At 42.6% G+C, this 12,789-nt stretch overlaps 2 protein-coding genes across 9 annotated transcripts; both read left to right on the top strand.

Moving 5' to 3' along the window:
- Positions 1 to 2,010: 2,010 nt before the first annotated feature.
- Positions 2,011 to 5,204, top strand: nme5 (NME/NM23 family member 5). 4 transcript variants are annotated; one of them, XM_088932537.1, is made up of 6 exons: positions 2,011 to 2,153; positions 2,585 to 2,730; positions 3,342 to 3,547; positions 3,732 to 3,832; positions 4,159 to 4,277; positions 4,840 to 5,204. In XM_088932537.1, exons 2-6 carry the CDS (start codon positions 2,602 to 2,604, stop codon positions 4,927 to 4,929), a joined length of 645 nt encoding a protein of 214 aa, XP_088788663.1. In that variant the 5' UTR covers positions 2,011 to 2,153; positions 2,585 to 2,601; the 3' UTR covers positions 4,930 to 5,204. The 4 variants fall into 4 exon arrangements, with proteins under 4 accessions (XP_088788663.1, XP_088788665.1, XP_088788666.1 ...); XM_088932539.1 differs by lacking the exon at positions 2,011 to 2,153 and having other exon boundaries at positions 2,521 to 2,730; XM_088932540.1 differs by lacking the exons at positions 2,011 to 2,153; positions 4,159 to 4,277 and having other exon boundaries at positions 2,521 to 2,730.
- A 2,389-nt stretch (positions 5,205 to 7,593) lies between these two features.
- On the top strand, positions 7,594 to 12,026 carry LOC148821114 (heterogeneous nuclear ribonucleoprotein A/B-like). Of its 5 annotated transcripts, none has more exons than XM_088932544.1 (9): positions 7,594 to 7,706; positions 8,597 to 8,807; positions 9,267 to 9,435; positions 9,541 to 9,699; positions 9,803 to 9,958; positions 10,234 to 10,333; positions 10,447 to 10,611; positions 10,702 to 10,787; positions 11,317 to 12,026. In XM_088932544.1, the coding sequence occupies exons 1-8, from the start codon at positions 7,673 to 7,675 to the stop codon at positions 10,770 to 10,772; spliced, it is 1,065 nt and encodes a 354-aa protein (XP_088788670.1). In that variant the 5' UTR covers positions 7,594 to 7,672; the 3' UTR covers positions 10,773 to 10,787; positions 11,317 to 12,026. The 5 variants fall into 5 exon arrangements, with proteins under 5 accessions (XP_088788670.1, XP_088788674.1, XP_088788671.1 ...); XM_088932545.1 differs by having other exon boundaries at positions 7,605 to 7,706; positions 9,803 to 9,934; XM_088932546.1 differs by lacking the exon at positions 7,594 to 7,706 and adding an exon at positions 7,989 to 8,072.
- Positions 12,027 to 12,789: the final 763 nt, after the last annotated feature.

A 12,789-nucleotide genomic window follows, 5' to 3' on the forward strand; every position in this document is an offset into this window, starting at 1 on the left:
TCCATTCAGATCCTAGGGCACCCAAGTTATTTTTTCGATTGGCAAATGTTGTCCTCTGAAGTTAGTGAGAAGTGAAAATAGATCAAAAGGGTACACATCTTATTTTCGTACAGGAAAAAATGTACTTGAAACAGGATTAATCTGACCTTGATGTTGGCTTCGACAAACAGAAAATGTCGATCTTCATGGGAATTGAGATCTAATTTCATGGCTTAGATGCTTTAAAAACCTTTTTTTTGTTTTCTGCTACTGTTTTACCCCCCCAAGAAAACATTTTTTGAGTTTTCTCTTGACACAGCATGTTTTTGACACGAAGGAGTCTCGGTGCACAAGCTTGCCCAACTGCTTGAAGCAGAGGTGGGTCAGTTCTGGACAGCTGCAGAACAGGTTTTCTAGGTCTTGATCACCAGTATCTACTGCTAATAGAACAGCTGTTAAACAGGGGCAGATAAGCCAAGAGTTTAGACAGTTCACAGCTCGACTAATGAACACCTCAAGATTGTGTAGCCTGCTGTGTCCCTCATTGAAACTAGATGCTTTCAAGGGATGGACAGTCCTTTTCTAGAGTATTTCCTTAAAGGCAGAAGCAGCTGTTTTAATCATGTCATACAGTTTGTGGAACTGACCCGCTTTGTGATGAAGGTCCCAGTTGAAATTGGTTTCAACCTACCCACCCTTCAGGTGACAAATCTGGCGCATTGCTTGCAGTTGGTCTTCACTGGAGAAGCGAGACGCCTTGGTCACACAGCGCACCATGAGTACCAGTGCCCCAGTGGGAGGAGCAAGGACGCTGTGCTGCTGGGTGTGGAGCTGCAGGTCCTGACCGCCTGGCTGGGTTGGAGCCCTGTTTGTAAGAGCAGGGGTGTTAAAGATGGGCTCCCACCCAAAGCTTTTTCAATGGGAGAAGCACAGCGTCTTCTCTCCCTGACCTGCTCTGCATGTGTTGCTCCTATAGGGTGTGGAAAGAGTTTAAAATACACAGCTGCTACCTGACAATGTGGCACCAGGTACAGTAGATGGATAACACCTTGTGGTTGTTTGAGAAGTTGCACATGGGCAGGGCTGTGTTCCTCTGTAATGGACTGGAGTCCTGTTAAGGGGTATTTCCACTCCTCGGTTGTTGGAACCCTTACTAGGAATACAAGAAGCCTTCTGATTTTTTAGGTTAGGGGGGCAGGGGTTACTAAGATAGTCATTATCTAGCAGGAAACATTGCAGTGTCCTACTGGCAAAGGGTATAAAATCCTACATGCTCAGCAATGCTCTCGGAATGCTAACAGCGAGTGTTTATTAATAAGCGGTTGTGGAAAGTTAAAACGTTTCTTGTCTTGTCCTCGGAGTCGGCTTTCGTTTAAAATGGAGGTCCCGACGGCTCTTTTTAGGATAGGGTTTCCCCTCTTGGAATGAACATTACTGGACATACGTGCTCACTAAGCATTACGGAGGTGGCTCCTGGGCAGAAGCCACTGTTACACAAGGAGAAGGGTTTTTCGGATTCTGCAAACGTGTAAAACAAAAGAGAAATGGAAATGCAGTCGGGTTTGTGTGGCAAGCAAGGAAACAGAAGGCAGCACACCACCAAGAGCACAACACGCCAGAAACAAAAGCGTCAGCTGGTACCTCGGTCTCAGGCACCGTTCGGGACTGCAGATAAGGGAATAGCAAGCTAACATTATGGGCTGTTGACGTCGTGCTAACTGGCTGGGACTTTCCATCTTCAAACGAGTTTCTCTTGATGGTTTAACACCCCTTTTTCCAGCTGTGAACTTAATAAATGACTAGCTCATTATAAACTTTGCTGAGCTCTTACCTTTGCATAACTACTGTAGAAAGTCACCCAATAAATGATAGAATTAAGTTCGTAAGAGAAAAAAAAAACGCTCGAATATCATCTGCAATGTATAGCCCGTCCAGCACGGCCAGTTAGGGCTTCGCTGGAGGTAGTTTGGCCCGAAGCTGTTGCCGTAGATTGCTGTTTCCCAGCAACCGAAGTCGGCTCCAAGGTAACGCACAGCGAAATTAGCTTTCACGCAGCAATCTCGTAAAGGGAGCTTCAAAACGTTGATGGCATTTAACAAATCAATTAAAAGACAGGTGTTGTAGAGGTGTGTAACCATTTTTAGGTTGTATTCATTCAAGGATTTAGCTCACCGGTAAGTGGTTAAACTTTCTAAACTTCACCTTGCAGGGATTATTTTGAGTGTTTAAATTGTAGTGGTAGTAGCAACGCGAGAAGTTAAGTGTATTATTGGGAAAGAAATGTGCAAAGTAAATTACTAGCAATGCGTGCATTAACAGATGAAAGCGATCAACTCTTTCAGGAGTTAGGACGGCGCAGCTCAGCTGCGACTCCGACTAGATACACATTAGTTTGTTCCGATGTCTAATCCCCGCCCCACATCTTCAAGATCTGGTAGACAGGCTAAATTGCAGATCATGGTCATTTCAAACATGCAGTTTCCTTGAGGACTGCTGGCGCTTTCTGTGCTCTTAAACACATACGCAACTGTTATTTTTTTTTAAGTAGAATGATGTTTCCACAAAACATCCCCGATCTGATATGTTGCTGCTTGCGCCTCGTTAGAGTAAGACCTTGTGGCCATGGAGGAGGACATGCCTGCTCCGCGGATATACGTCGAGAGGACGTTGGCTTTAATCAAACCCGATGTCGCCGACCGAGCGGATGAAATCGAGAACATCATTCTGAAGTCCGGCTTTGCCATTTTACAGGTCTGTGCCTCCTCTCAAGAGTCCACCTGTTCTGCGTAAAAATACACTAAAAAGACATCTCCTCAAAATTGCTAGGATGGACCGTTGTTGAATTATTGATGAGTTAACGTTTCGCAACTTTTAAGTAAGGTGTAATGTTGGAAATGCATAGCTAAATGACCAGTAGAGTCTATATTTATGATTACTGCTACTGAGCAGAATACACAAGCCTTTAGTGCTGCTAATATTGTTTCAGCTTGAGGAAATGTATTCACTTACAGTTCTGAAAGTATTCTAGAAGCATCTGAACGTAAACATTTTGGCAGACAAATTATGGTCCTAGTTTATCTTAACCCAATCAAGCCAGAACAGCACTTTCAAAGTATTATAATTACAATACAGTAGGTTAAAGGAGGTTTTCCTATGATTTTACACATGTAAATATATCCAATCTCCCTACTTAAGAGACCATTGAGTTTAGAAACCTGCTTTTCTTTTTTTATGAATATAATGGGTGACTGGAATATGCATACTGTATATGCTGAAGATACAAATAACTGAAAAGGATTACATCACTGATGGAGCTGAATGCTCGTTTGCTCCTAGCATGGGACCTGTTTTTACTTTTGCAGAAAAGGAAGGTCCACCTGAGCCCAGAGCAGTGCAGTGACTTCTATGCAGAGCAGTACGGCAAACTGTTTTTCCCCAGTCTAACTGCCTTCATGAGCTCTGGGCCCGTCACCGCCATGGTGCTAGCCAGGGACCAGGCCATCGCTCATCTGAAGCAGCTGATGGGACCTGCGAATAGTACAAAAGCCAAAGAGACCCACCCAGAGAGGTAAGGCGGGGCTTCGCGGAAATCTTTCGAAAACGGGACGGTGGAGTTTGGTGACCTCACACAGCTGTCCTGTGGTATTGTCGTGCTTTTGCTTCCAAAATGATCATCGCTCGTCTGTGTGTCTGTGTGTCTGTGTGTCTGTGTGTCTGTGTGTCTGTGTGTGTGTCTCTTGTACATTTTCCAGTTTAAGGGCCATCTATGGAACATCCGACTTGAGGAACGCAGTGCACGGCAGTGAGAGCTTTTCCGCAGCGGAGAGAGAAATACAGTTCATGTTCCCCGGCTGTAAGTGTCTCGTTTGAAGTTCATCTCCCAAGGATTCAACTCCGAAAAGCATCATGTGTACCCTTGTGTTTAAGGAAAGCAAAATGTATGTTATTCACAAACTAACATTTTCACTGTGACTTACATTTCCTTTTGATAACAATTATATTACCCAAAGTACCAAATGCCTGAACGTGAGTTATATAATTATACAGTTCTTATTTACAAAATTTTCAAAAAATAATATCTACTGGATTACTGTGTACAAAATAAGGCAAATCAAATATCAGGCTGGTCTGTTCATTATTACTAACAAAACTATCCATACTGTTTTATCTTATTTCTAGCTATTATTGAGCCCATCCCATTGGGAAATGCAGCTAAGGATTACCTAAGCAGATTTGTAAACCCCACACTGCTTTCAGGACTGACAGAACTCTGTAAGAGAAAGCCAGCAGATCCCTTTGTAAGTTGAAATATTGCGCAGTATTGCTCACGTCTTGCAGGGACTAGAAATGATTTGTTTGGACCTGTAATTATGCAGTTGCAGTTACCAGTGAATTGAGAATTCATCTCATACTGCATTTTTTTTCTTACCAACAAACAGCATTCACATTTGCCATGTAGCAAATCACAGAAAATGTAACAAATTTAGTGTAATGAAACTAAAAGCCAAAAGCAAAAGAAATGTCTGCAAAAGGGAGCCATAGACAATTCTGTAGTTTTTGCAAAAATAATGTGTTCTACAAAGCGCTTTTAAACTATCGTCTTAAAGAAGCATCAAAGAAATTAAAAAGGAACTAGATGAGATCAAATAAAACTATGTGGAATTGAAATTTCAATCGCAGTGTACAAACCTTGATGTTTTGTTTGATTAGTGGATGGGTCACAGTTCTAATTAATCCGAGCCTCGCTCTGCTGTCATGACTAATACCACGTTATTCAAATACATGCAAAATTAATTGTAGTAGGATTGTCATTAAGGTAGTGCTTCTGGTTATATTATGTTTGTATTTATGTTTTCAAAGACCTGGCTTGCTGATTGGCTTATAGAAAATAATCCCAATACGCCTAAAGTTCAAGACGGAGTGATGACTGAAGAGGTAAAGGAGGAGTAATTCACCACCGACCACAAGACCAGCAAGTAAAGATAGAAAGCAGTCAGTGCAATGCAGTAACACCTTTTTTCCTTGTTGCTAAGCTAGGGACAATAAATGATTTTTCAAAAAAGTATTGCTTGCCAAATATTTGTCAGTAGATTTCTGTTTTGTACATTTGGTTCTTAAATGTATTAGAATTAATGTGAACTAGAAACTGACAGTTTCTATTGTTGCTAATATTTTCAGCGTAAAACAGTTGTGTGTAGTTATTAAAATGCCTTTTATATTAGAAACAATTGTTTCTGTTTTTTTTTAAGCAGGGATCTTTAAAATAATTGACATTCATTATTCAGATAAACGCCTGCCGTCTCTGAACTTGTAAAAATGGCGGAAAAGCATACGGCCTTTGATTACAAAGGCCGCGAGGAATGCGTGAAAGTTGTACTGTTTATTGAAGATGAGTCTGGACTTTTAGCACTGCAGCTGATTGTGATTAGGGGGTCAGAAAATGGATGCATTTGGCAAAAGCTTTAGGGACTGATCTCGTAAGAATTTAAATTCTAATAGTAATTCAATCACCCCTCTAACGGGGCCCAACGACTGCTTTCTGGGAGGAGGAAGTTACACCCATGATAACAAGGGTGTGTCTCCATGTGCAGAAATTGTGTGTATTAAAAATAAAAAAAAACTGTAAACAGGATAATCAAGAGACTTATTTCCCTTAATTGGCCTTTTTTATCCAGATCTGAGAGAATCTTTACATATTTTCTTTATTTGGAATTAAGCCTTTAAAGAGGAACACTTTGTGATTTGAGGGGGCATGAGATTTAAATCTGAATATGTCCTTCTTAAGTATGCTTGTTGTCCCGTACCGAGAGATACTGTAGTGTATATGAGTAATAAAGCTGATCAGCAATCACTGTAGTGAAGTGCGACAGTGTGTGCATTTGTGGTTCTTCCCACTGAAGCAGTCCGCCTGTTAAAACGCTTGAATCACGTTATGAATTGATAAGGTGACGATATGCTTGCTTACCTTGTAAAGCTGCATAATAAAATGATGTCGGCTGTCCATAAAAGACCAACCATATGTTAAAAGACTCAGTTCTCTTGGTGAAATTCTAAGCTTAAGACAGAAAAGAACCTTCCTGCTATATTTAGTATTTTTTGCAATGGTGTATAATTAATTAATTTAATAAATGAATGTGATAAGATTTCCATTTGTGGGTGTGAGATAAGCATAAGTTTTATTTGTCTGCTGTTGTCTTGCTCTCAAGACGGATTAAGACCTGCAATTTTACTTGATACGCGTAATACTGTGCTACTGATGTACGTGTCAAAGGACATCAAATGGACATTCCTTGCAGTGCTGCAAGATTTTTTTTTATCATTTAATGTACTAATCCTTACGTATTCTCTTATTTGTAATCTGGAGATCCTGTTCCATATTGTTTCTAATTATGTTATTGGAGTGTATATCGACCATATGAGTGGATTTAAAGTATATGCAGTCTTATGTCTAATTTCATGGAATCATTAACCATAATAAGCAAATTAAAATTAACTGTGGAGACTATGAATTGATTTTCTCATTCCAAACATTTCCTCTGAATGGCTCTTTAGAGTGAAACTTTTTCTTTGGTTTTACATTGGTACAATATTCATAGTGGTGCTATCCCTGTACATGAGATGTTTTACAATACGTTGATATGAAAGCCTCTGTAAATGTTGTGTTTTCCAAGATAGTATGTTTTCCTGGTATGTTGGGAATGCTAAGTGGTGTTAAATATACAATGAGAAAACAATAATGACTAGAATGGATTGTGAAAGGTATATAGTTGTGCTTTAACTTTCATTTAAGGTGACTGTGTGCACCTTCCTGACTGCTATGAAAAGTGTTTTTTTTTTGGCCTAAACCTTGTAAAATATAGAAGTCTATTTTGTAACTAGGTGACTTATTAATTATGCTATATAGGAAAAAAGGCTTATCATACAAAATATGTTAGTACAAGCTTTTGTTAGTGAAATACCGGAATATTTTAATATTCTGTTTTTTAGTGTGTTATGATGTTTTAATTGTACACCGATCATTTCAAGAAGCGACTAAAAATGAACAATGGATAGTGGTTTATTCTGGGGCTGTAAATATGAATCACACTCCGATTTCCATCACCTCAGTACATGAGCATTTTAAACAATGCTGGTGAAAGGCGCGGGTGCCTCTGGACTGCCAGTTTCACACGGGACCGGGAAACTGGATGACCTTGCATGCTGGAGCAAATGTATGTGAAGCGGTTCACCCAGCAAAGGAGAGGGGACAAGTTCAGTCCGCTGTGAAAACGCAACTTTCTTGTACAGCCACGAGCTCAGGAACAGGCTCTCCCTGGAAGATTACACTTGAACTTGATGTAAGATTTATTATACATATTATTTAAAGAAATATGGAGAATTGTTGTCCTACGCAGTCGCCAGGATAGATCAACTATAGAAAATGTCCTAGTCAAAATATCCTGTGCGCAGCCGGGAGTGGCGAGAGGTGGGAGTCTAAAACATGATAAATTCTTTTATTTAATCTTTTTAACAAAGTACACAGCTAAACTAAAGTGCCAGATGTTTAGAAATACTTCCCTAACGGCGGTTCTATTGGCTCCACCCCTCGTTCCTCCTGTTTTCTGGTGCTGTATTATGCAACCCTCCTGGGTAACTACATCAAACAGACAGCGCACCAGCCTGAAACCTGGTGTGGAGCTACTCGCTTATTTACATGGTTACAGTTTCCAGGTTGCAAGAAAAAAACGGTAAAACTTGACGTTTTTTAAGATTACTACTCTCGTGTGACAAAGCCGATTGATATTATTGATCTCACTAACTATTCTAACGTTATATACCTATAAAATCAACGTTTGCCGAGTACCTCTAGACTACTACGCACGAAGAGCCCGAGAGTAGCACGCCGTAGGCGGAAAGGACGTGGTGGGAGGGCATTAGAACAGGTTTGGCCAATAGAGGGCGGCGATCATTGTGATGGACGGCTCTCGGGGCCCAATCACGCTCTTCTTTATTGAAAGGGACCTCTTATCCGGTGCTATAAAACCTGCCACGAGTTGGCTTTGTGAGGGAGAGTCCATCTTGAAGAACAATCTCTGTCTCCGATTGTTTGAGCAGTAAGAGGCGGCGGGGGGGTGTTTTTCTGCTTTTTAGGTGGTTTCGGTTTGCGTTGTTGAACTGGCGTAGGACTTTAAAAATAATCTTGCAGCGGATCGATCAATATTTTCTCTTTTAGTCGCTGGCGGGCCTATTTTTTAAGTCGCATTAACGAAAGCTACAGCTACCGCGGCCTATTATGTAAGAAGCGGTACTGGGAAGTAGTTGCATTGTTAAAGCGGGAGGGGGGGCGAAGAAAGGCTTGAATCTGGAGTCGGCCTTCGTTTATTTTTAGCCTTCCTTGTCAGGGATTTCTTAATGTTTCGTAATTTTGTAGGTTTTATACGAGGTGGCGGGGCGCCGAGGTCCGTGTGAGTAGTAGCTTGAGGTGTATGCGAGGGGGGTACGCGGCGGTATTGTCCGGGTTGTGTAAGGCTCCGAAGCGCGCCCAGCTGCGCTCTCCGGAGGAAGTGGCCGCTCACAGCCGCGCAAACACACACACACAGTCTCTCACCGTCCGCGTTGTGCTGCTCGTCTCCACTAGATAACGACCAGGACCACACCACCATGTCCGACACCGAGCAGCAGTTCATGGAGACCTCCGAGAACGGCCATGAGGGCGAGGAGGACCTGAACGGGGCCGAGCCGGCGGAGCAGGCGGCTGCAGCCGCCGAGTCCACGGCGGAGGGCGATTCCCAGAACGGCGCGTCGGAAGGCGGCCAGATCAACGCCAGCAAGAGCGAGGAGGACGCAGGGTGAGAGATTTTGCTGAAATTCCCTCGAATGGGGACCTGAAATGACGGGGTCGTGTCGCGGAGCGGTGCCTAAAGGTTACCGGGGAAAGCGCCTTTGTTCTTGCGCTCTTTGTTGGCGCCATGTGCTGCTGGATGGGGGGATGGGCCGGCTGCTGGAATTAATGCCGAGGGCTGTTGCGCCTCTTTGCGCGATAGCCGCCTTTTCGATGTTAAAATGAGGTGCCGGCTTATTATTTTTTTTTACGCGCAAAGGATACAGCCAGGCGGTTTTCAGGCTGTGGCCTGCTCATCTGAACGCAAGCGTCGGTGGGGGTAATAGGAAATGCTATTAACTCGCGACATCCTCTTTACATGCGTGTTCCTAGATTGAATTGACATGGATCTGTGTGCTGCATGTGGATGCCCCTGGATCTTGAAAGCTTTTTTTTAACCACTCCCTCCCTGCTATTTTTTTTTTAGGAAAATGTTTGTAGGTGGACTCAGTTGGGACACCAGCAAAAAAGACCTTAAGGACTACTTCTCCAAGTTCGGCGAAGTAACAGACTGCACTATCAAAATGGATCCCAACACAGGAAGATCTAGAGGGTTTGGGTTTATCCTCTTCAAAGAGGCAGCGAGCGTGGAAAAAGTGAGTCTTCTTACTCCTGCGTGTTGGTTAACGCTGTAAGCATGGGGACATGGGATAACATGGGCAGGAGTTTAATTTTCGAATGTGGGTGCGATCTCCCTCCAGGTTCTGGAGCAGAAGGAACACCGGTTAGACGGGCGACAGATCGACCCAAAGAAAGCCATGGCCATGAAGAAGGAGCCTGTGAAGAAGATCTTTGTTGGTGGTCTGAACCCAGAGACGACGGAGGAAAAGATCAGGGAATACTTTGGAACCTTTGGAGAGGTTTGTAATGTCTTGGTTTTGGGGGGGGGGCATTTTAGTTTTTCCTTGAATGGCTTCTGGGCTTGTGCCGTTTCATGCTGACACCCTGCGTCTTTCGCTGCAGATTGAATCCATTGAGCTTCCAATGGACCCAAAGACCAACAAAAGGAGAGGTTTTGTCTTCATAACATTCAAGGAAGAGTCCCCCGTCAAAAAAGTTCTTGAAAAGAAGTACCATAATGTCAGCGGAAGCAAGGTAACAAACGGAAAAGATGACCTTGTATGTATATTTTCATTTTTCTTTGCTTTTATGGGTCTGGGGTTGGGGATTGTTTTTAAAGCTTGGTCTTGTTTAAGCATGCTTAGGATCTGAGTAATTGTGCCAGGCATTCTGGTTTATTAAGTGATTCTGTGCTTTAAAAATGTGGATTTAGTTTTCTTGATTAATCTTGATGCTTTTTGAATTGTCAAAGCAGGTCTAAAGTGGAACAGTTGAGATCCATTGTGTGGACTAACTATTTTCTGTTTGTTTGTTTTTTTTTTTTTGGGTTACAGTGTGAAATCAAAATAGCCCAACCAAAGGAGGTGTACCAGCAGCAACAGTTTGGGGGCCGCGGGGGTGGCTATGGAGGGAGAGGCAGGGGGAACCGTGGTGGTAAGTACAAATCTGCAAGCCCTCCTTTTCAGAATTCACTTTCGGCAAATCTTACTTCAGATCGGCATTCCTTATGGTGCACTCTGTGACAGGTTTTTGGCTTGCCTTTCTAGGTCAAAACCAGAACTGGAACCAGGGCTACAATAACTATTGGAATCAGGGCTATGGCAACCAGGGCTATGGTTATGGTGGACAGCAGGGCTATGGTGGCTATGGAGGCTATGGCAACTATGATTACACCGGATACTATGGCTATGGGCAGGGGGGCTATGATTACAGTAAGTATTAGTCAGTGAGCCCTGCATTTCAAGTTGTTTCAGGTTGTCTTTGCACAACAGCACTCAGCCCCTTTCTCTTTCGTTCTCCAGACCAGGGCAATACAAGCTATGGGAAAACTCCAAGACGTGGAGGCCACCAGAGTAGCTACAAGCCATACTGATCACATGTAGTGCAGGTATGCATTATAGCACGATGTTTGGTGGTGTGACGATGGAGTGATGGGCTGTAAATGTGCAAGCTTGGCACTCTATAAGAGTGTTATCTGTCAATCTGGATCATGTAATCTGTTGGGGGATTTTGCGGACTGGATTTCCCCCCCCCCCCCCCCCCCCCCAAATAAAATTATGCTGCTAATCAGATAAATTGGCGAAACACCAGTCCAGTTATCGGTGGGGGGGAGGGGGGAGTGCTGATATGTGCCACACGGTCTCCAAGCACACTTGAGTGCTCAGTGGTATATTAAAAGATGCATCTCTATCAACACTACTTGATCAATAAGGGTTGAGAAGGTGGTTGTGGGGCAGAGCTTGTTGGGGGGGGGGTGGGAGAGCTCAGTTTTCAGAAGCCTGAGGTTTATGCCTTGAATAGTCACTAGATCATTAGCTCATTGTAACGCAAGAAAATAACTGCTGTTCTTTCTCTTGAGCCAGTACTTTGCATGAGGGCAGTTTTGCAATGTGTCCTCTCCCTTTTTCCTTTTTAAGGACTAAAATAATTCAAGATCCGGAGTCCCCTTCGTGCTGCTGCAGAAAGTATGGGGCCTGACTTTCCTTTGGAGTTGGCTGGTTTAAAGACTCATGCTCCATTTGTACAGAACAAGTGAGGAATTGGGGGAAGCAAATGTCACTTTTCCACTTTTTATTTTATATTGTTTTGTGTCCATACACATTTCCAGAGATGGAAGTGTTATTTTTACTGTACTTTTTGGTACCTTTTTTGAATCTATTGTATTGTATGGTTGTATTTTACATGTCTACTGGATTTACCACAATGCGATCAAAGCTATCAGAGCTTTTGAAATAAACAGTTTTGAGTAATTTTGGTGTTTCTAAATTTACTTTTACTGTTTAAATTGTGCTGAGTGTCTTGATGCAAGTTGCATGGCTACTGACCTGGGGGAGGGGTGGGTAGGATTTCTAAAAGGGATTAAGGAACGATTTCATTGTAAGCTTGTGTAGTGAATGTGTAGCAGTTGGCTAGTAGATAAGGACAACCAGCATTTATAAACCTTTTGGGCTTTTAAGGAGTTTTACCAAGTTGTCTGCAATTAAGTGGCTTTGATAGTGTAAATTATACAACCATTCATCCTGGAGCTTGCTGATTATGTAAGAGGGTACTCCCTTTACCCCCCACTGGAAACTCATTCCTCTAGTGTCTTGGGCAAATTGTTAGAAATAAACTTTGGTTTATATTATTTGTGTGGATCCTTTTTTTTAATGCTTAATGCTTGTTGTGGTTACTGTTAAAACTTGCTATCTTGGTTGTATTTGTAATGCTAGTGAATGTCCTAGTGTGGTCTGTGGGTCAGTGTAAGTTCCTGCTCCCTGTTGGAACACTGCAGTATGGGTTTGGTTAAGCAGGCTGAACATCCTTGGTGAGAAGTTTGCTGCATGAAAGCACTTACATGTAGGAAAACCTTTGAATATGTGGGGGACTTCCTCCTCCTTCCTTTTGGTCAAATGTGTGGTGAATGTATGGATTAAAACCACAGCTTTTGCATTTTACTTTATAGCACCTCTTCAGGAAGTAGTTAGTTTAAAAAGACCTAGTGAAATGTGCTCCATTTGTACAGTCCTGTGGGTGTGGAATCCATGTTTTAGAGGAAGTTAACATGCATTTACTGCTGTATGCTGCCACATGGATCCTGGCACAGAAATACTTCTCTAAAGGTTAGAAATCTAAATCTTGTTAAATGGGGGTGGGATTTATTTGTGTTGGGGTTGGGTGGGGGGTGAACTGCATTTTGAGGAGCGGAGTTTTGAAAACCTCTGTTCTACGAACTCTCCACCTACAGTGTATGAAGTAGAATCTAGCTTGGCACTTGATACATTCAGTATTCCTTCTCATGGAAGTCTGCGTAGTGTAAAGAGAGGCAACCTGAATGGGGCCTCGCTGAACTCTCTTGATCTGCCATTTCTCACATCTTATTCCGTGGGCAACTACTTGAAGTGCTGTGA

Source organism: Atractosteus spatula, chromosome 14 (assembly GCF_055471065.1).
Source record: "Atractosteus spatula isolate fAtrSpa1 chromosome 14, fAtrSpa1.hap1, whole genome shotgun sequence".
NCBI classification, from domain to species: domain Eukaryota; kingdom Metazoa; phylum Chordata; class Actinopteri; order Semionotiformes; family Lepisosteidae; genus Atractosteus; species Atractosteus spatula.